Consider the following 22,303-nt stretch of genomic DNA (forward strand, 5'->3'; position numbering starts at 1 on the left):
CCTGAGTGGCCTGCATAATAATCCCATTTATTACAAACGAGATATAAAGTTCTGCAAGTTGAAACTGAAAATCTGTCCGTGTTGTGGGAGGTTTTGCTCTGAATTCTGCAACTTCACGACATGACAGATGTTTGTGAAATGACACAGTGGATATTCAGGCGGAGCTCTGCTGCTTTGAATACGAGGCCTCCTCAAATTGGTGATTCATCTATATGCTGCCACCTGCAGGCCACAGAAAACATGGTCCTTCCTGCTCAGCGTGAGCAGAGACCTGCAGTTCTCTCTGCTCTCGCTCACAAACACACTATTATAGGGGCTCCTTCTTTAATTTGGTTTGCTTGTTGTATTTAATTTACCAATACAAGGGTTCTGACTTAACTAGGCAAGTTAGACCAGATTTGGTGCAATGGAAAACCATCTGTTTCAGAATTTGTCGAATAACTGAAGAAGGAATAAATCCTCTAACATTTTAATTTATTTATTCTATTTTTCTGTCTTGAAATAATGAATGATGCATTCCTTCTCACATTCATGTATTTGGAAAAATGTCCTCATATGTTACTTTCAACAAAAATTTTGTCTGAAATCTGCCGTGACTGAGCTTTGCAAGCACACACACGGTGGAGAGGTAAACCACGGAAGAAGGCTTTCGAGAAGATCACCTAATCTAATTTTCTCTCCTCAATAAAAGCCGTAGAATTTCCCCCATCAGAGAGATGTGCCATATGCTGTAGGGTATACATATAATAAAGACAGCCCCAGTGGGTTGGTAGAAGGCTGCAGTGTCTATCAGCTTTAGATGACACGTTTCGATAGGAGACTGATTTAGGCCTGAGCAACCACGAGATGACTTGATTCTCCATCCAATCAAGTAGGTGTGAAGAACACCTGCGGACAGAGGAATAAGTCTACAGGAGGATGATGACCAGTGTCTTGCCACACAACTCAGCATTACATTAGCTTTTGCAACCCAATACAATTTGCACCATGGAACACTAACCCACCCACTGATGTCTCTATGAAGTGTTTTAGGCAATAAACCGAACAGTCGCCTCAACAAATGTTCACAGTATGCTGTGGTGTAAAAAAAAAAAAAAAAAAAAGGGGGGGGGGGGGGGGTGCTTTATATATTTGACTCCAGGTTATTCCCTACTGCAGGTAATAGAAAGTGGAAACACATGTTGAAACTGATTGATTAAAAACAACAATACAGTTTTATTATTTGCGATTTGGCTCCATCATTGTTTCTCTCTCGCCGTGGCTTCCCCTGATTGTTTGGTCCCAGGCGTCACAAGACCGCCACTGTCCTGCCACAGCTCTGTCACCATAGCAACGGGATCTTTGACCCCGTGTGTGGAATCCTTGACCTGGATGTAGATCAGCAAGGAGGCATCAGGGGAGCCTCCATTGGCTGAAAGCTGCTGCTGTGCTGAAGCCGCAGAGGAGGGGTGACTGTGGCGGCGGTGATGAGGTGCAGGCTCTGAGGATCAGCAGCAGGCAGGAAGATGGTCGTATCCTGGGGTCTGTGGCTGACAGTCTTAAGTCCTGTACAACGCTGAACAATGAGGGTTTTCTTTAAAACAATAATTTGACATTTTGGGACATACACTCAGTTTCTTTCTTGCAGAGAATTAGATGAGCGCATCCATACTAATCTGCCAATCTGTCTGCATGTAGGCCTGCCTGTATGTAAGCATTAAACTAGGGTCAGCAGCCAGTTATCTTAGCTTAGCACAAAGTCTGGAAACAGGGGTTAGCAGCTAGCCTGGCTCTGTGCAGAGATAATAAAATGCTCCTACCAGCAACCTCAAAGCTCACTAATTAAGAAATAGTGCATCACGTTACACACAAATTGTTGAATTTCACACTTTGACTTTTTATGGATTAAAAAAAACCTAATATAATGTGTTAATTAGGTAGCTTTAGAGGTGCTGGTAGGTGGGTTTGTTATCTTTGGACAGAGCCTGGCCTGGACATGCTAGCTACAGTATTTCCCACTGTTTCCAGTCTCAGTGCTCAGCTAAACTAATAGGTCTATTTACAGTGACTGATAGATATGACAGTAGTGTTAACCTGATCATCTCTTGGCAAGAAAACAAATAAGCATAGTTCCCAAAATGTCAAATCATCCCTTTGACCTTCCAGACCAATTTGGAGATTGTGGAACGCTTTCTGCACCAATCTGTTTTGAGAGACACATTTCTGTAAGGACGGAGGAGATTCAGTGACAGCCACACCGGCTGGTGCAGTAGCATCAGCATCATTTTCAAGCATCATCAAGTTTTACAGCAAGTTGAGATTGAGGTTTGCAGAAATGTCAGTAGATGTAGAGCTGAGTCCAGGGTATAGATGCCTCAGTGAGACCTTCAGAGATCTTTTTCCTCTGGGAGAGAGCAGCCAGACGGACAGAAGCTTGGGATTTGTTGATGATGCTTCGCTTGTGTCTTGTCCTTGGATGTTTGTGAGCATAATGTTCCTGAGTGCTCCAGATATGCGTCCCAATTTCTTTGACAAACAAATCTCTCATAGTGGCAGGGTCATCCAAGAGGGAGTCATTGTTCAGAGGAGGAACATGGCAGAATGCTTTGAGCTGGATTTCTATAGTTTTGCAGACTTCTCAGACAGAGTGCCTGGGTTTCCCTGTGGGCATCACATCGCTGGTCTTGCTTTAAGGCTGGGTGTGGTGAGAACTGGGCTTTCAAAAACCTCAGTTCTCCCCAAGGCAGGCCTGGGGCAGTTTGGCTGGCCATCAAACAAGGCAGACTCTGAACAGGGTAGAAACGGCCCTATCAGATTTTTCCCCCAAGGGTTGGTCCCGCTTACTGTTCTCCGTGATGGCAAGTCAATAATAAAACTTCATTTGTACACTCTGCATTATCTTTAAAGGGCGGGCGTGGCCAGAGTGCGCTTAACTGACATAATAATGGTTGTGTCTTTTTGCCAGCAGGTGACAAGGAAGCATCGCTGCACTAAATATTTAAAACAAAAGAAAAAAGAGAGAGATCTGAATCAACAAGAATGAGCCCTGTAATGTCAATAAAAGGTACAATGAGTTTAGCTTTGTTGCATAGCACCAATGGCTGCAGTTTGTGTGCAGAATGGATTAAAGCAATATAATGATATGAGCTAAATTATTAACTTTACTATAATCTTTGGTTGTCACAACAATTATAAATCTTTCTGTGTCTTTGGATGTTAATATCACATCTTTTTGAGTATCCTTAACTGGTCTAAAATGCCATTTTGAGTTAATCAGAAAAAGTTCGACTTAGAAGTGCTTGTGACCAGTTGACCGCCGAAGATTAAACAAATTGTTGTTTGAGGCAAATGTATTATTTTGGTTTGTGAGTGAATAGGCTAAATGGAAAATATTAATAATCTAAGCAGATAATTGAATTAAAAGTGTTCATTACCGAATGTGTTGCACGTGTCTCTCGATGGATTTTTCTTGAGGCACTTTCTAAAATCTCTGAATTACAGATCACTGAAATGTGTGACCTAACCTTTAATCTCAGATTTCATAAAAACCTGTCACAGTGCCAGTTCAGAGTGCTTGCTTAGATTTCTGAGTGAAATGAGGTGACTCTTCAATGTGCCCTTTAACCGACATTTACATTATTTATTCATGTGCTTGAGGACTGTGTTGGTCTACATCAGAAGACTTAATTATGTCTAAGGAGGCCCAGTGATAAAGTCAAAGACCAAACTCAACGTATATCAAAACAACATCTCTTTATGCTACAGTGAAACAAACTACATATAAGGAATAAAAGAGTCCTCATTTATATTTGACCTCCGTGAATGGATTCTGAGGAGTTTTCCATAATCACTGTACTGCAGAGCTACATGAGTGAAAGGAATAATTCCATGCATGAAAGCACAACATCAAGTTTCTTTTTAAAGCTGAAAGGGAAGCACACAATCTCAGATCTAAAGGAGGACTGCACTTTAGCTCTAAGGAAGTTGGCAATGTGAGCTAGAGCAAGGCTATGACAGTACGTGAAAACACAATGAGAAGAACATTCAAATCCATCAACAGCTTATAGGCAGCCATAGATTTTAATATTGAGGTGGTGTTCTGGTCCTCCTGGTGGAGCTTGAGCTGCTTCATGAAGTAATTTTGGGATGAATGCCTGCCACTAAATGTCTAAAATATAACTACAGTTTGGTAATGTGAGATTGATGATTGTTTTAAATACAATTTTAGAGAACAATCTATGCAAAATTATCTTGCAGAGAAAAAAAATCACATTTTCATAAACAGATGACGATTTTAACTACATATGTTTTTTGTGATTGATCAAAAGCATAGGCCGATTATCTGGTTTTAAAATAAGTGCCCAACATGCAAAACAGCAGCGCCTTGTCATTACATCCTCTGCCACTGATGCACCTTCAAGCAAGTGAATGTTACAATGAAGACAATACAGCACATGGGTGGGTAGCTCGATAAGATGTTTGAAGCACACACCATTCTTGGGTTTCATCATGCTGACAGCTTAGAGCAAGGAGAAATAATTAAGGATCTGATCCACGGTGACCTGCATTCGATGGACCTCCTCAGACCATTTGGGGGCAGGGAGAGGGCACACTCCCACTAATACAGGTACGGAGGGTGGAGGACCGGGAAAAATGACAATTCAGAAAGCAGAGACAAACAACAAAAACAAGCACTGTAACAAAATGTGAGACGGAGATTCAAGATAAGACGGCAGGATTTCAGAAGATGAAACGTGGTGATAGATTTGAGAGGTTTCAGTTAGATTTGTGAAACGCTTATTTTCTAAACTTTCTACAGGCAACAAGGTGAAAAACTTACACGCTGACTGTGCTCAAAACATATATTTTTTTTTTGATGCTGTATATAATCTTTAACTGTGAAACACCATAAACATGTGTTAGACTGTCTGTTTGGTTATTAGTGCTTTAACAAGTATTTTAGGTTACAACAGCTTGTTTCCTGTTTGATATGGACAACTTTGGTGCTGGAGTGAAATTTTTGTGGGGAAATTTCTGCAATGCAACAGTAAAACGAACTGCGTGTTTCCAGAATGTTCTTCTCTTACATGACATTGGCAGCAAAGATCAAAATTGCAGCAATTTTAGTTATTGATACCACAAAGGTTGCTTTGCAATTTTTAAAACAAGTCAATAACACTGTAAACAAACAGCTTTAGGCCATCAAACTTTTATTATTCACCAGAAATAAAGTTTAATATATAAAGATTTCCGCAAAATGAACAGCCATACAAAAACAAAATCTATTTTAACAAAAATGTGCCCCTGAATTACTTCTTTTTTCCTCCTATGAACAATGCAATCATACATCAACAAATTCATTCATCAAAGACCAACGAAAGTAAACATGAAAAATATGTCCATTGTCTCTTCTTCTGCCTGGCCCTGCAGAGCCTGGCACTTTAGACAGTAGCAAGTCTGGCTGCTTAAGTCGTGCCTGTATGAAGGGACTTAGAGGAGGGGCCTTATTGATCGTCTTCTATGAGTGAAGTCCAGGCATTAGTTCCAGCAGGGTGAGTAGACAGCTGTCCGTGAGCCACTCTACTGGGCCTACATAGCAGGGCTGAGTGGAGCTGGGATGCGCACTTTTGATTTTGATCTCCCCAACATCACTTCTATTGACCGACGCACTGTCCTGTGCTTTACTTGCTGAGAGAAGCACTTGCCGAGGCCTAGCTGGAAGCCCGGACACAAGCCACCATTGCATTATCCGGGTTGCTGTTGACAAGCTTGGGATGATGAATCTTCCATGGTCTGCTGAGGCCTAGCCCTAATCACTGCTGTCATCTACTGGCAACTGCCGTATCCACTGACCACGGCAATCACAAGTCAGGTTATCGTTGTACACAGGGCAGAGAATCCTACTGTTTGTTATCTAGGTGTATATGGGTGGACTAGGCTCTCCAAAGTTAGACACAAAGGTCAATCTGTACCAAGAGCAGCCCACTTTTCCATCTGTGCTCAATTTTCTCTCACATTTTTTAAAGATCAGAAACTTTTCCTTATCCTTTCAAGTAGCTGTAATAAGGATGTGCCCGTTTGCAGCATCATTACAAGTCCAACATGTCAACGAAAACCATGCTACTGTCTAATGGCAAAACACGACGTGTTGGGAATAGAGGTCTGTTCGTATTTTTGGGGTTCAAGAGCCATGCTGGAGTCTGAATACCCACTGTCTATGCATAATTCTGGACAAAATGGTCGATAAATGCTTAGATTAGGTGTTTAGTTTGACTGCTGTCTATTTAGTCTGTGTAGAAGTATGTCTGTGTGTAGTCTCGACCTTGACAATGACCATGCAAATACGTCAACACTGTGTGGTCATTTGAGGTATTTTCTATCATTTGTGGCAGCCCAGCCGTCTTAATCTTATTTATTAAAGACTGATAATGTTATGAGGAGCTTACCACATGATCTTGTGGCACAGGCTTGCTTGCTCCTTTCCTCACTGAGACTAAGAAGAAAAATCTTGATACATCCTGTTTCATCCTGAAGTCTTACAAAGTAGCACCTGTGCATGAATCCAAAGGGAAAGCACATTGATCCATTATTATTCATTCTTCTTTCACAAATAATAGCAATGTTTCAACTGAAATTGACATTTCTGAAAATGTAAGGCCTGTTCTGAACACAAACAGATGGTAAGTGCTGCCATCTGGTGGATATTACATGGATTGCTACTACAAAAGGAGGCCTTAAAAATGCTTCCAAGGTTGACTGTAACCACAACTTCCCCTACTATCACCTTTTTCAAAGTTAATATAATACATGCCAAAGAGTTTCATCAGCTTATACAACCCAGTGAGTCTCTGTGCGCCCATCATTACTGGATGACAGCATTCTCCTCCTACCACCAGAGGATGCTCTCAGCAGCCTTCGGCCCTCCTCGTAGTCATCCTGGTCCACACTGATCAGCAGGCGGACGCCCTCCGTGCCGGCTGCCATCCTCAGGGAGTCAGTGATGAAGACTGCCTTCAGGGCCTCCAGCAGATCTCCGCTCAGGTAGTCGCCCCAGAAGGCCTCCAGGTTGTCCAGCTCTGTGAACTTGATGTCACAGATGATGGAACCCAGGTCTCTGGCGCGAAGCAGCGAGTTGGCTTGGCTAAACAATTCAAACTGCCGCTCCAGGGGCTGCTGCTTGTCCGAGGAGACACCATCACGGAGTGCCGTCTCATGTTCCAGGTATTCAGCCCGGACACGCAGGCGGATATCTGATAATGGAAGAGAGAGCAGGAGTGGTGCAAAGCAGTGGTGGAAAGTAGCGGTGACAATGAAGAGGGAAGAGTTGAGGGGTGAAATAATAGTATGGAGAGGAAAGAAGGTGAATAATGATAGAGTGAGGAAAAAGGAGGGGTATAGAGTGGAGGAAAGAGAGAAAAAAAGACAGTAAAGAGTGAGGAAAGAGGAGGAAAGTTTACAGTAAAAGAGGTGAGCAGTTAAATTGGAGAGGCCCACATAAGAGGCAGAAAGGGAGGGGTCGTGAAGTCAAAACAAAGGGAGGAGAAACAGGGACAAGACAAATCATTAGAATACAGCTCATTTAGCTTAGCTACGTAAGTGCATTACATTAAGCAGGGGTTTTAAAAAGGGACTGAAGAGCACCAAAGGAGAAAGTGACCCAGTAGGCTGACCACTAACTAGACAGGAAATTGTACGCTGAAATACTTCAGGATATTTCTTTTCATAAAAGTCTGACAAAAAAACAAATATAATGGTGCAGCAGGGCAGAGCAGACTCTTAATTACGTGAGGCACTGGAGCTAGACCAACCTATCTGTGTGCATTTCTTGCGCTAAATACTGCTGCAACCCCTTGAGTTTGAGAGAAACATAGTGCAACTGAACCAGTAGCGTAGTTCCTTTTGTCCCAGGGAATTCAATCATTGTAGTGATTAATCCGGATTGTTAACTAGATGACATGACGTGATGCATGAAAATTTTCCAGTGCGGCACCCTGCCTGGTCCACAAAAATCATGGCTGTGGAGTTCATGTAATGAATATATTCAAACTAAGTTGACACCCTGAGCAAATATCATGGTGGCAGAAATGAAAGCAACATAGCAGTGTCAAGCCCTGGAGTGGCATTTTGTTCCAGCCCGGTGTTTAACAACGCCAGATTCATTTAGATCAACGTGGCTTAATGCTGAGAACAGATGCTGGAGTTCCGCAGTAACAGGATTGGCGGTCATGCAACAGCACAGCGAGAAAGATCAGAGGATACATACTGTACTGAGTAAGAGCACGGCTGAGATCGTCTCCCATGTCATTTTTCCAGAGCTTCCAGTGGAAACCAGCGGCTGACGACTTTTGCTGCAACAAAAACCCATCTCTCCCACTTGAGCCCCTTTAGCAGAGGTTAACAGTATTCACTACTAACGACATCCATTTCACTAGAAACATTCTCACCAACGTCTCATTGAAAAGGTGTGCACAAACCTTTTTCTGAGCAGTTTTTAAGGAACAATTGCATCTCTAGGTATTCAAAACCCAGAAGAACCAAAACCTCTCTGCTGCTCTCCATCAGACTTTTAAAAGGGACTCATGGGGTGAAATTCTAACAAGTGAGCAAAACAACTTAAGACTGCATTCAAAATAAATAATGTGTCAGTAAAATGTTCAAATGTCTTTTAACATTTATCACTTGCTGTATTATTAGAGCGGCGAGAGGTATTTTGATAATAGTTTAGTAACAGAATATGCGTTCACATTACTAAGACCCAGAATTACGAATGTGTGTAAATCTCATACTTATGACCCTGATGGGAAGACAAAGACCTGGGTCTCAGTTAGAGCACAGAATCATTACAAGAGAGCACCAAGGACCTGATTTGAACACATATCAAAGGTTTATACAGCAGCTATGATCCACTGACAAATGTTTCAACTCAAGAGTCACGTTTGCCCTCTTTCTACTCATATTTTGTTTGGGGCTATTGGGAATGACGTGAGACTCGGGAGGAAAAAAGTTTGGAAAATGCCAACATTAGAAATGCAAATGTTGAATTAAGGCATTGATTTTGCATGTCTTAACATTTGTCGGAGAGCAATAAGCAAACACTGGCTTTTGCATTCATGCTTCATAAGGCTGTAATTAGATTACTATAAAAACAGAGGACTGGATCTAAGGGGACACTTAATCAATAAGGTTTAAGAAATGTTAAAAATATGCAGCGTTGGAAAGAAGATTCTATTCAGGACCCACTTGCAGATGGAGCTCACACAAAAAAATGAAGGCAAAAATGCTTTTCTTCATGAAGGCATGACTGTACAAGAATATGAAATACTGACATTTTACAGGTGTAATACATTTGATTGTGACTTGACAAATTATTAAACCCTGTTTCTAGTACAGTGTCTTAAAAAAACTAATATTTGTCTGTAATAACGTTTCTTCAGCTCAATCCATTGGCAATACATACAGATGCAACTTTTATACATTATGGTTAGAAAAACCTTGTCATGCCACAGATCATGACTGCCTTCAGATAACGTAAAGTGGCAATACCAAGTATTCACCCCCCCTTTTTTCATGTTTTCTTGTTTTACAATATTGACTAACATGGGACTACTGACAGCCAGCAAGTGTAGTTGCTGCACCATGAGGACAAACATTACAAAAGGTTTGTGATCTGTCACTCAAAAGTATCGTTCAAGTTGCCAAAGCAACAACGCCCTCAGTACAGTGCAATCAATCATGACAAAATGAGCTAATCTAGCGAGAGCATGCGTGATTAATCACAAAATGTCAAATGGGGCTTTCTTCAAAGAGGGGGCAGAATACTGCATGTCACCTAACTTTTTGCACTCTTGTATAATATTCAGTATGGACTCAAGTGAAATATTAAGTTTAAGTGCTGTTAATAGTTCAACCTTTAGGATCATTACACTGTGTGAGGGCTGAGGCTATGATAAACACCTGCCCTTCATGCTATTACTGTATTTATGGATGGCCTCCATTTCTGCCTTCCCATTTCATACTGAGCAGGATGGAGGTAGAGATAGGGGCACTGAGGAGACGGCCATTTAAAACCACAGGAACACAATGATAGTCATTTTGTTAGGGTTACAGAGCACTTCACGCTTCATCAGACACAGAGACATCCACTTAGACAGGACATTAGGAAGCACAGCTTTCATTTTCTCACTTTAAACACCAAGCCCGTTTGGCTTCCTCCATCTCACCCCACCCAAAAAAAAAAAAAAAAAAAAAAAAAAGTTTAAGTACCCATTTACGAGGAGTCACTTGGCACGAAGAGCTTCAACTCTTTATCGATCCGTTTTTCTGCTGAATGACTGACCAAGAGAGTGGAGAGTTAGGGGAGTACTGAGAGACGGGCAGACAGAACTCTCTCGTTCCCCCACAGACAAAAATCACTCTCTGTTACCATTTTGCGTAGTTTGAGCATTTAGTGTTCGTTCTCTCCCTCTCATTGTGTGTAAGGATACTGTTTTCCTGACACACAGGTTGGTCTGTTTAGAACTGCGAACACAGAGAAAGGAGAGAAAGAGAGAAAGAGACAAGCACAAGTGGGTTGGACATCTGTCGACTGGGTTGTTTTTTCAACATCAAGCAGGCATGGCACAGCACTCACTTCTCTTAGCTGTAATGAGGTTTGAATCAGGGCAGTAGTTGGTACTGACAAGTTCATCAGCTCAGAAATGCCTTTACTGTAGCTCTACAATATTACATGGTGTCTAAGTGGGATGCTTGGGACTACTCTTACCTTGACAAATCCCCTTACCCTCACCTTCACCAACCCATTAGTTAAACTCCAACTGTAACATTAACCAGATATGTCCATCAACCCAAGTAAGGGCCATCGCAAGCACCCCATTTACATAGCACAAAACCATTACTGAGCTGAAGGTACAAACACCTTATGGGCATTTGTAACAGCAGTTGTCATTGTCAGAATGTAACTGAGACACCTCACTGAAAATGATCTGAGAGATGAGTCATGACAAGGAAGAGTATTTGAGGTCTGTTTAAATGCTAGGGGCCAGCATTGGACTGAGCCGCCCTATCTATCTCTGCTCCCTCTTGACAAACGCACACCCAGGGCTCACACGGGGCACAGAGATAAGATACAGCAGGAGCTTCCTTCAGCAGAGCACTGTTGGGTTATTTTCCTCCGAACTGCTTGAGTAAAGGTTACACTGGCATTTTTTAATGGCTGTGTGTTGGCAGCCATTTTGGATTCTCTGAAATCGAATACGTGGCCAGTCCTTATGAAAAGGATGAGTATCCACGTTTGCATTTTTATAACTCCGGATTTGTCTTACGTGAAGATTTAGGTAGCCAGTATGATTGGAGATGGTTGAATCTTAAGGCAGATGTTTACAAGCACTTGTGGTGAAGATAGCATGAGGGGAAATGATAGTCCCAAACAGTTTCACTCATCCAAAGATAACTGACACTTCCACAAACATGCCCAACATATTCCTGTTAGTCTTAACTGGTCGGAGCTAAACTCTTCAGTGAATTAATTCAGTGTCCTTCACGAAGAGTCAAACCACAGCCACAAATAACCGAAAACAAGACAAAACCAACTAATTGTTGTCTCCTTGTTTGGTTGACGGAACAAATACACCATTAAACTTTGCTTTTTTGATGCTGTAAATGGTATCAGGACAAATTCCAAATAATGGTTTTGTAGCACTTTAAGCACAACCAAAGCTTATGTTGACTTTCTCTCCACACTATCAATATTTGTCATCTCCTTTAACACAACTTGTACACTCTATCAGATACATTTAAGATAACTTATTTTCTCTTTCAATATAGTATACAACACAATACAAATAATGTCATTGAGGCAGTTTGTTGGCCATGTTTGTGAAAATGTGTCAAGTTCACCAGGGTTATTATCAGCAGAGAATAGGTTAGGATGGAATAAATTTTCTCTACAAGTATCCCCAGTTACTGCGGTTTTACTGAGATCAAATAAACTTTGAGTAGTCCAGAGATTTTTGTCACTTTGGCATGCTTGACTTAAACATCAGCTGAAAACGTTCTGGATATATTTGAGGCTTGCTGCTGAGGACTCAGTTCAACAACCCTTGTCAGAAAAATATAAATAAGGAATCTCAAACAAAATCTTTTCTGAGCCACAGTGCACAACACTAAAGCACATTACAGGATGATTTTTTGAGAGTAAATTATGTTTCCTGAGGGGGATAGATAGGGTGGGGGGCAGCTACATTATGATAGACAATCGAATACAGAGCAAAGTGGCTGCACCAACCCCTGTTGTAACAAGGGGGAGAGCCTCTTTTACCTTAGCCATCGGCCCAGACTCGTGAGAGAGCGCATGACTGAGTTGATCGCGCACACTGCGGTATGTATGGACTGAGTGGAGTGACAGACTTTTTTTGTTTTGTTCCTCAGTCTCCCCCTCTGTCTCCATGATCCATTGTGTCTTAGGTTACTCGATCTGAGTCACAATCCTGAGTCAACCTGGTGGAATCAAATGTGGAGTCAAGACAGCAACATGTTTATAGTCACAGGCACATCACTCATCTTGAATAGTTAAGAAGGGCTGTCTTCATTGCTAGATGATTTTTCTTTCCTTTTTTTTTTTTTAAATCGAGTCAGAATCATCAATCCTTTGTTGCAGCACGTATTTCTGACCAACAGACAACGATGGACGTTCAAAAGAAATGCTTGAGAATGACAAAGCAAACTTCACACAAAGGGCAACTGATGTTAGTGTTATCTCAATCTTAATGTGCTGAGAGAAACTAGCATTGATCGATTAAAAGGCAGGCAACAGTGGAAACGAGGAGCAGGAGATTGATAATGGATTACATAGTGCAGCTTTCCAGTGGAGTTAGAATGATTGCAACTGCTCAAATAATTTTTCAGGAAGAAATGTGAGTTTTGACAGATGACTCGTGACAACTTTGTATCAAGCTTGACAAAAAAGCAGGACAAGGGCTGCATCTAGTGATGGCTGGACAACTTCCTTCAGTAGACAAAAGGCCAGAAGACAACCTACCAGTCTGCGCTCTTATCAACAGCAGCAGGTGGTCCAATGGGTTAGAGAAAAGGTGAAATGAGGAGAAAAAGAATGTAAAGAAGGGCCGAATGGAGAAATGGATAGGGCAACATAATCTCTCTGATGTTGCATGTTTAAATATGACAGTTAAGGAGATACTGTAAGTCAAAACATAATCAGAGCGTGATAATGAAAATACCAAGTGAAACAGCTGAGTATTAAGAAGATGTCAGTCAACTGAGAGGAAAGTGCAAGCAATTTTTTGTGTCCAATAGTTGAATCAACTGCTGTGAACCATTTCTTGCTGAAGTTGCAAATCTGCCAGAGATACGAATTTTTTTTTCCCCAGTGTTATGTCTCATTATGTCACTGTAAATATAAGATAAGTTGGACCTAGCTCTTCCCGTATTTCCTGTTGCTTTGGAAGCGTAATGTTATCCTTGTTGAAATGAAAGAATAACAGTGGTGAGAAAATCAAAAACATCTTACAGTTGTGCCCATTGCTTTCCCCTGCTAAAATTGCTGAAGTCGTCTGCTGTGTTGGCTGCAGTGGTCTGTGTGACTGTCAGGTAAGTGGGGTCTGTGAGCGTGACAGGCCGGCTGGTTAGCCCGCCACCCCTACAGGCGCTTAACTCCGAAAGTGTTGGAGCACATCTTCGATTCACAATCAGTTTTCATAAAACTGCCAATCTTGGAAATCTACACCGTTGATTTCTCACCACAGAAATTCTCAGAAATGAATTTATTGATGAAATAGCTGATGAAAACTAATTTCCCGTTGTTGTCCCAGCTGGTTGTTGACAGTGGGCAAGACAGATTTTTTTTAGAATCAATACAACATCTGGGTATTTTTGGCACTCTGAAGATTTTGGTTTTGTTTGCATTCTGCATACTACATGCTACATTGGCCAAACCAGTACGTAATACTAGTATAGTAGGCAGTTTGAAATACAGCCATAGTTCTAGCATCAGGTTAGTAGTTCTAGATAACAAGTAAGTTTGGCACCGGTGTTTACACAAAAACCTTAAAGTGCATTAAACAATTAAGTATTCAGTCTTGGCCTATGTACCAAAGACAAATTATATGCCCGTGTGAAATCACCAAATTCATATTTAAGTCTTTCAATATTTAGATTTAGCTTCTAATGGTTTCAGGATTTTTCAGTGTTTCAGTGAATGTGACAAAGAGAAGAAAAAGTCTTTTTTTCTATAACACACAAATTTGGTGAGGGTGATTCTGTGCAGTTCAAGTGCATTTAGCAGTCAAAGCATGTTGACATTCTGCATGCAAACTTTCTCCATTGGATGTTTTTTTTCCATCAGTGTTAGTGTGACTGGTGTATTAACAGCTGTTATTCAAGATCAAGTGGACTATAGTAATTGGTTCAGTTCTCCTGTAGTGTGTTACTAATGTCATCTTGCCTTGCCTTCACCAGCGTGAAAAGGCAAGATAGCCTGAAACATTTGGTGAATAAGAAATGGTGTCATGAAGAAGAATTGTGCAACATGCCTTCATCACCTCACTATGTGTGCACTCTCAAAGTGAGATATTGTGTGTTAGTAATATGCCAAACTTTCTTGCTGCTCTTTATACGTTTCTTTCTCTACAAAAGAGAGTGAATAAGCACAGTTTACACAATCGCTGCTTTGTAATGCAAATTTTCACTTGGAGTTAAAAAAAAAAAAAGTGGATGCACAAGGTTTCTGTGCCTTAAGATGTTTTTGGGATGATGGTTTGAACAAAATTAAAAGAAAAGAAATTAATAAATAAATAATTGAGACTTGATATGAAAACTCCTTAACCTAAGCTAAGGTTCAGCCTATACAAACAACATCAGAATTTAGGAGATAAAGAAGGAAATGTGGTGATGTAAGAGAAGACAGATAGATTGAAAATTAAAATGGAGCTTACGTCGTTAATGAAAAGATGGGGAAATTAGGGGGTCAAGAGATGAAAAGCTAAAAGCGACACAGGTTAAGAATGCAGCACTTACTGCAGGACACTTTAAGTGGTGGTAGTGGTGGAGGCAGTGGGTGGGCCTGTCTGGTTGTTTTCTTGGGCTTGCGACTCCAGCCATTTCCCCTCTTCTTCCTCCTCCTCCTCCTAGCAGATGGCCCTGGCATAGGAGGGTAAATACCTGACAGAACATGCATGGAATTAGTATGTGGAGCTAGGGCAATAAGAAATGGGCATGAATGGGGTTCCGCTGTGTTGGATTGCCATTGTCCTGTTTTATTTCTGTTCCTGTCTGCCCCACTTCTGTTAATTGCTCCATTAGAACATCCTTTTTTTCTTACCATGGAGAGTTCACCACAAGCATAAGGGTTGCAACTAAACACCAAGATTACTTTTCATTCTATAACTGAGTGAGTTGAAATTTTGACCCGGGGAAAGCGCATTAACTTAACCAATGTATATGCACATTCCTGACACAACAGAAGGACGGAACAAACAACATTTGGATGCCATTGCCTCCAAAAAACAGGTACTGGCATTTAAAAGATGTCTCCTTGACTTACAAAAAGGTTTGTGGAGATACTGTAGCCTATACTTTCGGTGACTTAAATATTATACTACAGTGCACTTACCAGTTCTCAATTGCTGTGTGAAAGATGGAAGAGGAATTTCTGTCTGCCTGCAGCTGTGTTGCAGTCCAGAGGCGCACGCCAGCTGTATATTCTCTACTCCATAACTGTGTTGAGTTCTATCTGGAGATACTGAAAAGCACAAGAACAGATTAGCAGGACATCTTAGAGGGAGGTAACGGCCAAAGCACTCAACATCATCTCAAAATGTGATCATGAAAATCCTGTGATTGATCCTCACCTGTCCTTCTTTTCTTGTGGGACACAAAAGGCAGCAGGTCATGACGAGTGAGGACTCTTAGTAGTTGCAGTAGTGGCTCGAGATTGCCATCACTGAGGTATCCTCGCCTCTCCAGCTCCAACAACAGCTCAAGGCCACTCATGAGCTTACACGTGGCCACTAAGGGAGACTGGGAGCTCTGAGGCTTTAGCCGCCTCCAGGCCTTTTCCAGCTGAGGACTGGGGGAAATGCCTGAGTCATCTGTATCGCCCACACGGGGCTCAACTGTCCACCCTGCTGGATCAAGAGGGTGTGGTGCAGAACAGGTTTCATTCAGAAGGAATGACAGCACCTCAATGTCAGTCTCTGTCAGCTGAGAACCAACTATTTCAAAGACTTCATGGAGAGACAACATCCCATAATAGTTGAGGCACTCTGTTTCATCCCAGTAAAGTGAGTCCCTGTGTGGGTACCCTGGGTGATGCACTGCGGCCATGGTTCTGTCTATAGACGATCTCCACGTTCCCACCTGTGTCAAGACTATTTAGGATAAAAAAAATAATAAACACGACATTTAACTTACATATAAGTTAGAAAAAAACAGCATACAGTTATACTGTATTGTCAAGTTGTCAAATTAAATTGCAATGGAAGTACACTGAGTTTGTTTTGCTTTTTCCTGTAGAGACTACAACCTTATTCAACACAGGTTTGACCTCAATTTCCTGCCATTGTGTGCATGCACAAGTGACTTATATTCCGTGTCGTCAGGTATCTTAAAATGGTTGAAAACAGCACGTCTCGACATATGGCACACAAAACCCGTAAGCTACTTTAAAACAAGCAAGCAGTCAGCTAAAAACAGCTGTCTGCACTCTAACTGTATACTGTGGTTGATGTCAATGTTAGCATAACATTTACACCTTAGGCAAATTCTACGGTCCACAACGTTGCTAGGCCTGTTTTAGCAAGCTCAGCAGTCCTACCTGTGTTCGGTGTGAGCTCGAAACCGTCTTCAAACACGCAGTGTCTGCTGTGAACGCGTTGTGTTGTCGTCGCTCCAAAAAAAACACTCAGAAACTAGGCGTTTCTCAGACTTCCAGCAGCAACCAGTTGAGTAAATTACCCCCTTGGCACGTTTACATTACGCAACCACATTCCTCTGAGGAACAAACAAAACAGAAGCGTTACAATACCGCACTTCAAACAGCTGTTAAGCGATAAATACCCAAATTCAAATGAAAAACTACTACCTAACCTGGTCTAATATTACATATATACAAGATATTCCGCTCACTGTGGGCAGAAACATCTGCCATTTACGAAAACAGATGGTAACATATACTACTAGCTAGCAAAGAATGTTGTTAGCTGTTGTTAGCTGTACACGGGCCTTTATAAAGACGGGCCCGAAATGACATTAATGATAACGTGAAAACAAACGAGTATTAAAGTATTCAATGCATTGTCGGAGCGATATTTAAACGTTTAATGTACCTGTTGTGTCACATTCCTAGTTGGTAGCGTTGGATAATTTGGCAACTCCCACGGCACTAACTGACAGCAACACAATAACGTGCAGAAACTGACCAATCACAGCCCCCCGCCCTCTCCATAACGTCAGCAGAAAGACAGCAGATCCCAGGTCGGTTGTTTTGATTCTATTGTCTCAGCTGTGTCGCCAGAAAAAAGTAGTGTCATTCTTCTTCTCACAACATACTACTTTCTGCTTTACCATCGCTGCCATCTGAAACTGTAAATAACGAAAAGACACATTTCTTCAAACACAGAGGATATTAAAAGATTGAGACATACCGTCTGTTGCTGCTGCAGACACTGTAAGGACAAAGCTTTGTGGGGAATTATAAATAAAAAATAACCCACATGAAAACAAGCAATTCACAGAAACTAAATGTATGGCAGAGTTAACCGAGATCAACGATCCTTCAGGAGTAAACATAACATCCCGACAGAGGAAGGGCAGTCCCCGATGCGGTCAGTAGGTGGCGGTGTTTTACGAGTGGACCACAGACTGAATAGACAGCAGGAAGTTAAATAACATCCACATCACATCCGTGGAACAGCGCAGCGACAGAAGGTCTGTGGTAGTCCCACCAAAGTTCTGCTGTAAGTATTTTTGTTTAAACGATTGCAGATTTGACAGTTTCGACAGGTCTGGTCATTTTCTTGCTCGTTAGAATCATCCACCCGCCGGCGAGTACAGTATTACGATGTAAATATGAAACGTCTACCGGGACCTGTAGTTGACACGAACGTTAGCACAGAAGCTAGCTTTTTCTGAACAACAAGCAAAGTTATCTTTGTTACACATCATTTTTGTTGAGCTGTACACATGTACAGATTTCACAACATAAATTGCTTAATATATTAATACTTTATGGACTTGTGGTGCCAACAGTTTCGTAAATATCCTGTGTATTAAGCGATGTGGCAGTGACCAAGCCCTTTGTTGACTAAAATTTTCCATTAACAGCGACTCAGTCCCTGCACGGTGGCTAACGTATTCTCACTCTGCATGAATGTCAAGTGTAGGCATCTCGCTGTTGTCATGACCGACTTACACTGATTATTGATTTGACTTACGATTTGGACTTTTCTTTTTCTTTTTCATGAGACTTCAAGTTCTAACAACAATCATTCATAATTGTTTACACTATCATACAGACCAACCAAATGATGGCTGAGTTAGCCTATTCTGAAATATCTAAAGTAGTAACAAATATTACAAATGTAATAATGTTTCCTTTTTCCAGGAAATAAAAAAATGTAATGGTTTGAGATTAAACAATCAACTCTTCACCTTTGTGAGGGTACAACCAGTTGTTTTGTTATTTTGTGTATAATATATACCCTAATTGATGAGTTATTCATTCTGTATTGGAACTGAGAGAGAGAGAGAGCTGTTTAAGTCAGCAGAAGCGTTGGTGTTTATTTTGTTGTTCTGGGATAAAGTTATGTGCTTCATGCCTACCTAACCCTGTAGACAAAAAATAAATAGCCAGAAACCGGAATGGTGTTGAAATGGCATTAATTTTCTGTTTGTGCTATTACTATTTCCTTGTAGCAGACAGTCTGTAGATGCCATCTGCAGCTCCAAAGGGGGAGAACTGCCTTGTAGACATGGACAACAAGGCTGGAGAGCTGTTCAGTGCTGACGATGCTCATCCAACTGGCACAGGTGGAGCTGGAATCTTGGCAAAGTAAGGGCCAATGCATTTTTATTTTTAGTGTGATTTGCACCAAATTCATCACACAGCGGTATTGATAGGTCTATTGTCAAGAGGGCTTGTGATTCTATGTTGCTCAAATTTCCTCCCCTATGATTGGTGGAAATCCACAATGCTGACACATGATATGAAATAGTCCATCTCCCAACTGTTACGTATGGTCCTTTATAGGTTTTAGAAGTACTTACACTCTACAGCAAACATGTTAGCAGAGCAAATAGTCTCTGTTGGCCTGTCTGCAGTGTCAATTTACGAATTTCCTAATACTTACTCTATGTATTCAGTTCTTAATGTCTTTGTCTTATTTTACAGGATGTGGCTCCCCAAAGGCTTCTCAGCCAGTATGGCTAAAGAGTGGATAGACAGGCGTCGGGTGTCCATTCGACCTTGGGCCAGCTTTGTCGACCAACGCAAGTTTTCAAAACCCCGCAACTTTGGAGAGATGTGTCAGAGGGTTGTGAAAAATGTGGAAACTTACAACAGCAACTACACCTTCATCTTCCTGGGTCTCATCCTCTACTGCATGTAAGGCCAGCACAGAGGAAGTCATTTGTGTTGTTTTATCAGTGGGAAGTATTTACTCTCCCTGCTGCCCAGCTCTTAGATAGATAGATAGACAAATAGACAGACATACTTTATTTATCCCAAGCTGGAAAATTGCAGTGCTCACATAATTACACTTACTTACTGACATAGTCTGTACCCAATTCTCTCTGGAACTTTCTTTGAGCATTTTGGCCACTGGGTCTATTAAAAAGGAGAAATGGAACAATTTGTGTGAGATTTGATAGTAAACTAAGATGTACATTAAGCTTTAAATTAACTAAATCTAAAATTGCTGCTGTGAATAACACCAAATTGACTGGACTGTTGATGTTTCTTCTCCTCAGTATCAGCTCTCCCATGCTGCTGATTGCCTTGGCTGTGTTCATTGGGGCCTTCTACATAATTCACCTGAAGTCCCTGGAGTCCAAACTGGTTATCCTCGGTGAGTAAAGGCATGCAAGGCATACCTGTTTCTGCTAATTATAAAGAATACTTAAATCGCTTAACACACTGGAGCCATTTTCTAAGTAATGTGAACCTTGCTGTTTGTGTTTGTGTCTGCTAAGATAAATGAAGCCTACCAGGATTAGTTCAAATATTTGAAACAATATTTGGTTTGAAAATATGTGCTTAACTTTGGGAAATTTGGTTTTTAGCAACATGTGAATGCGACTGAAATTGGTTGCATGTTATCTGTCTGTGACTTATGACAGGTGAACAAACAAGTTAATTCATTCAAGAATCAAGTAAATGCATGTCTGTGTCTAGTATAAGACAGTGGCATTATTTGCCTGCTGTTAAATCTGTAATCTTCTTGCCAAACAGGTAAGGAGCTGACTGTCCCCCATCAGATGAGTCTGGCTGGAGCCGTTTCTCTTCCTGTGTTCTGGTTGGCCGGAGCTGGAGCTGCAGTGTTTTGGGTTCTGGGTAAGCCAAATCACATCAGTCGTTCTTGCCTTTCATTGTTACTTTGCATGCAGAATGAAAGCAGGAATATTTGTTGGATGCTCATCAGGGCACTCTAACTGCTTTTTAAAATGTTTTTTATGCATTATGCATATTCTGCTGCAGCTTTTAATGAAAGCCTTGGAAGTCTGGAAATGCATGCAGACACTCACAGACATCAAAAATCCTTTGTCCTCATTGTTTTTCCCTTCACATTCCCCTTTTCCATTTGTCTCGTCTCCTCTCAGGAGCGACGCTGTTTGTGATTGGCTCCCATGCTGCGTTCCGTGAGCTGGAGGGATCCGACATGGAAGAGCTCCTCATGGAGCCTGTGTGAAGAGCAGGCTGAACTCTCAGCAGGTGCTGGTTGATGATCAGTCATCACTTTGACCCTGTAATAATGTTAGTCTGGAGGGGTTGAGGAAAACTTGCTCCCAGATCTGTTCCTTAGCTACGTGTGCATCCTGTATTCCCCGCATCTTACCTATGCCAGTACCAAGGCTGCACCTTGTCTTGCCTCTAAAGTAGTCGTTGTTACAAACTGTGTTGCCTTTTTCAAACTCATTCATACTGATAACATGGCAGATGCACAAATAATTTAATGAGTATTTAAGCACATTATCATACAGACTTTATGCCTTTCTCTATATATTTTAAACCTTGGATGCCTCAGGTTCGTCTCAAATAGCCTTTGGCTCCCTGCAACGTCCCTTGTACAGTGACATATCTTTCAAGGTATTAATCTCTTTGGACTGTCCGCGCTGTGCTCTCTCCGTAGATATCTTCAGAAATAGCTTCTGTATCTAAACCATCTGACAAGGCTGCTGGTTTGTTATGTAAAGATAACATATGCTGTAAATGAAATGTATGCAATTCTAAACTGCTAAAAATTATTTTCCAAAGGAAAGGTGCCATTTGAAGCTTTAAAAAAACATGTCTCATGCACAAATAAAAAACAGGTTTACTCAAGAGAATACAAAAACAAATTGGTATTTCACATGTAGTAGTTGACATAGATAGATTGATGAGACAAAATGTTAAAAGGTCAGAACATTGTAATGGTGTTTTATATTGAGGATAATATGGTACTTTGCTGACTGTCTGTATGCATATTTATCAGCTCTACATACAACATTCAGATCTGAAGGTCATTCTGTAAACCTGGAATATTTCCTTGTTGAAATTCATTATTAATTTGTTTACATTTTGATGTAAGTTGGGGTTTTTATTTTGTATTTTAACTGCATTTGGGAAGTGCAATAAAACCCTGATGTAAAGATAACTTGTCGCTGTTTTGTTAAGGCCTTTTGATGCCCACGTCTTTGTTTTGCATCGCAGTAATTCAGGTAGTTTGTTCAATTCATTCAAAACTAAAGTTGACTCCTGTTTGTGCATCCATGGCAGGAGTGTAGTGAACTCAGTGGCCGGTAGTCTGTACATGTTTTCATTATTCTGGTCTGGTCTGAATACACGGTGGAATAGGACAGCTCCGACTCTCGTGGCTCCTCTCTACCTCTAGTACACCAAACACTGCAGCACTCACCAACCCCCTCTCGGTCCCCCTCTTGTCCCCCTTTTCATGTGACCTCGGTGACCTGTGCTCTGTGACAGCACAGCAAGAGGACCCCATGCTCAGGTTGCCATGGCAATGACCTTGGAGGGCCCCAGTCAGACACACACTCGTCCACAGACACACTCGCTTCCACACTGCGGCAAAGGCGAGCGATCGATATTCTATTATAC

The 22,303-nt window shown here is 41.4% G+C and overlaps 2 protein-coding genes across 4 annotated transcripts; one reads left to right on the plus strand and one right to left on the minus strand.

Annotated features, from left to right (window-relative positions):
* Positions 1-5,172: 5,172 nt before the first annotated feature.
* dedd1 (death effector domain-containing 1) lies at positions 5,173-17,760 on the minus strand. Of its 2 annotated transcripts, none has more exons than XM_041942034.1 (6): positions 17,637-17,760; positions 16,808-16,983; positions 15,843-16,361; positions 15,605-15,733; positions 15,010-15,153; positions 5,173-7,229 (listed from the first exon to the last, which is right to left on the minus strand). In XM_041942034.1, exons 3-6 carry the CDS (start codon positions 16,315-16,317, stop codon positions 6,808-6,810), a joined length of 1,170 nt encoding a protein of 389 aa, XP_041797968.1. In that variant the 5' UTR covers positions 16,318-16,361; positions 16,808-16,983; positions 17,637-17,760; the 3' UTR covers positions 5,173-6,807. The 2 variants fall into 2 exon arrangements, with proteins under 2 accessions (XP_041797968.1, XP_041797967.1); XM_041942033.1 differs by lacking the exon at positions 17,637-17,760 and adding an exon at positions 17,319-17,412.
* Positions 17,761-17,796: 36 nt separating this feature from the next.
* On the plus strand, positions 17,797-21,842 carry rabac1 (Rab acceptor 1 (prenylated)). 2 transcript variants are annotated; one of them, XM_041942115.1, is made up of 6 exons: positions 17,797-17,948; positions 18,907-19,042; positions 19,382-19,594; positions 19,960-20,057; positions 20,441-20,542; positions 20,809-21,842. In XM_041942115.1, exons 2-6 carry the CDS (start codon positions 18,921-18,923, stop codon positions 20,895-20,897), a joined length of 624 nt encoding a protein of 207 aa, XP_041798049.1. In that variant the 5' UTR covers positions 17,797-17,948; positions 18,907-18,920; the 3' UTR covers positions 20,898-21,842. The 2 variants fall into 2 exon arrangements, with proteins under 2 accessions (XP_041798049.1, XP_041798050.1); XM_041942116.1 differs by having other exon boundaries at positions 17,886-17,948; positions 18,910-19,042.
* The last annotated feature ends 461 nt before the right edge of the window (positions 21,843-22,303 follow it).

The sequence above is a fragment of the Chelmon rostratus genome, chromosome 8, assembly GCF_017976325.1.
Source record: "Chelmon rostratus isolate fCheRos1 chromosome 8, fCheRos1.pri, whole genome shotgun sequence".
Taxonomy (NCBI): domain Eukaryota; kingdom Metazoa; phylum Chordata; class Actinopteri; order Chaetodontiformes; family Chaetodontidae; genus Chelmon; species Chelmon rostratus.

Bases quoted from the DNA above. Each gene is read 5' to 3' on its own strand.
- dedd1 (XM_041942034.1), bottom strand. From the start codon at position 16,317: ATGGCCGCAGTGCATCACCCAGGGTACCCACACAGGGACTCACTTTAC. The intron at 15,154-15,604 runs GTAAGTGCACTG...ATGTTCTGTCAG, and splicing joins CACACAGCAATTGAGAACTG to GTATTTACCCTCCTATGCCA. The intron at 7,230-15,009 runs GTAAGTGCTGCA...TTCCATTATCAG, and splicing joins ACCACTTAAAGTGTCCTGCA to ATATCCGCCTGCGTGTCCGG.
- rabac1 (XM_041942115.1), top strand. From the start codon at position 18,921: ATGCCATCTGCAGCTCCAAAGGGGGAGAACTGCCTTGTAGACATGGAC. The intron at 19,595-19,959 runs GTAAGGCCAGCA...TCTTCTCCTCAG, and splicing joins GGTCTCATCCTCTACTGCAT to TATCAGCTCTCCCATGCTGC. The intron at 20,058-20,440 runs GTGAGTAAAGGC...CTTGCCAAACAG, and splicing joins GTCCAAACTGGTTATCCTCG to GTAAGGAGCTGACTGTCCCC.